At 40.5% G+C, this 2,199-nt stretch overlaps 1 protein-coding gene across 1 annotated transcript; it reads right to left on the reverse strand.

The window, feature by feature from the left end:
* Positions 1-1,675: 1,675 nt before the first annotated feature.
* On the reverse strand, positions 1,676-1,984 carry LOC145268398 (uncharacterized). Its single transcript, XM_080123958.1, has one exon. The coding sequence runs from the start codon at positions 1,982-1,984 to the stop codon at positions 1,676-1,678; it is 309 nt and encodes a 102-aa protein (XP_079980084.1).
* Positions 1,985-2,199: the final 215 nt, after the last annotated feature.

Raw genomic sequence — 2,199 nt, forward strand, 5'->3', positions numbered from 1 at the left:
GCTGTCGCCGAGAGGGGAGCTGCTGCTGCTGCTGGAAAGAGTTGAGGGGAACGGCTGTGGCTGCTGCTGCTGCAAAGAGTTGAGGGGATCAGCTGTGGCTGCTACTGCTGCTGCTGGAAGGAGCTGAGAGGAACGGCTGTGGCTGCTGCTGCTGCTGCTGGAAAGAGCTGAGGGGGACGGCTGTGGCTGCTGCTGCTGCTGGAAAGAGCTGAAGAGAACTGGCGTGGGTGCTGCTGCTGCTGATACCGTCAGCGAGGCGATCCGCTCTGGTTGGCAATCTGCCGGTAACTGCTGTTTTCTCTGACAGTCGGCTTATTTATACAGCGAGTGCGGATGTAGTAGGGGCATAGAATTCCTATTTTATATTATTATATAGTACAAGCAGGACCCGTGGAAATTCCACGGAATCAGAAATATATTGAATCAACAAATGTTTTAATGAAGCTAATATTTTTCTGGATTCTCCTTCAAGCGTCCGGTCTGATTTAGCAGACACTGACTATCATGGCTCTCCATTCTTCCCTGTTCTCGGTCTTTCTCATGAGTTCATTGTTGGTGCCCTTTTTATTTGTTGCAAATTTATTTAAATTGTCTGTGAATTTTGTGCATTGTCTTCCTATGCTCTTGTTTCCACGTTTTTTGCCACTCCATAACAGTTTTTCTAGTCCGTCAGCCCTGATTATATGGTCAACAAATTTTAGCTGTCTTTCAATGATGGTATTGAGAAGGGATTTCTTGTATCCAGTCATGTCCATTACTTCTGCATTTGTTTGTTTTTGTTTTTTTTTGTTCATGAGACTTTCATGATTCTCTGGATAAACAACATCTCCATTGCTTCTAGTCGCTGTTCACTCTCCTTGGTTAGGGTCCAGCACTTGCATCTGTATAGAAGAATGGACCATCTTGATTTCTATGTCACACTTGCCATCCGAGATGATGATACAACCAAGGTATTTAAAAGGTGTTTACTTGTCTGATTCTGTCTCTCTTACGGGCTATGTTGCATTGTGGTATAACAGCTTTCTTTAAGATTACCATGCATTCCGTTTTGTTTGCATTGAGCTGTAATCTTTTCTTTTCACTTTCGTCTGTTACTGTTGTTGAAATCTTTTGCAGTTTTTCTTCCGAGTCAGCAATAAGGACTGTGTCATCTGCATACCTTAGGTTGTTGATATTGTGGCCACCTACCCTAATTCCTTCATGATTCGCAATATTTCATAGAATTATTTCACTATATACATCAAGTATATCAAGTAAGAACATACAGTCCTGCCTCACACCCCTGCAGATTGGTCTATATCAATTGATATCATTGTCTACTCTAATGGCTGCCACCTGTTTCCAATATATGTTTCTGAGGACTTGAAGATCTTTTCTGTCAATGTATAATCCTGCCAGAATATTAAGCAAGTCAGAGTGTTGTACAAGTCTTTCTAAATTTTGGATCTTTCCATGAGAGTTTCCAATGTAAAGATTGCATTGCTGCTGCCTTTGTTTGCCATGAATCTAAATTGCATTTCTGATATTTCTGGGAGTATTTTATTCCTCATTCTCTTCATGAATATTCGTAAAAGAACCTTGGTAATGCGACTCATCAGGCTGATTGTACAATTTTGGACACATTCAGCTGTGCCTGGTTTCTTAGGAATCACAATGTAGATGGACTTCTTCACATCTAATAGATATTGTTCAGTAATTTTGTGACTGCCTTAATTCCTGCTTCATCTAGGACTGTTATCAATTCAAATGGAATATCATCAGGTCCTGGCGCCTGACCACTTTTCATCTTGGTGAGTGCATGTCTCACTTCTTCTCCCATGATTATATAACCATCTTTGTTGCTAATATGAGGAAGCGGACCTCTGTCAGTGTGGTATAACTCTTTGATGTATTCTGACCACCTGTTAAGAGTATCTTCTTTTTCCATGTGTATTTCTCCATCTTTCGATTTTATGCTACCTGTTTTGCAGATGTTTTCTTCCATGTCACGCCTTTTATTTTTTCATGCATACGTTTGCTACCAAAATTTGCATTCGTTTCAATTTCCTTGCACTGCATATTTATCCATTCCTCCTTGGCTTCATTACATTTTTTCTTAACCAGTTTGTCGAGTTCTTTATACATTTTTTTTATCAACTTTTGCCTTTCTCCTGCTTTCCATTCAGTCCAAAATCTTGTTGCTCATCCACTTCATGTGTT

Source organism: Euprymna scolopes, chromosome 43 (assembly GCF_053919585.1).
Source record: "Euprymna scolopes isolate OS-2025 chromosome 43, ASM5391958v1, whole genome shotgun sequence".
In the NCBI taxonomy this organism is placed as follows: domain Eukaryota; kingdom Metazoa; phylum Mollusca; class Cephalopoda; order Sepiida; family Sepiolidae; genus Euprymna; species Euprymna scolopes.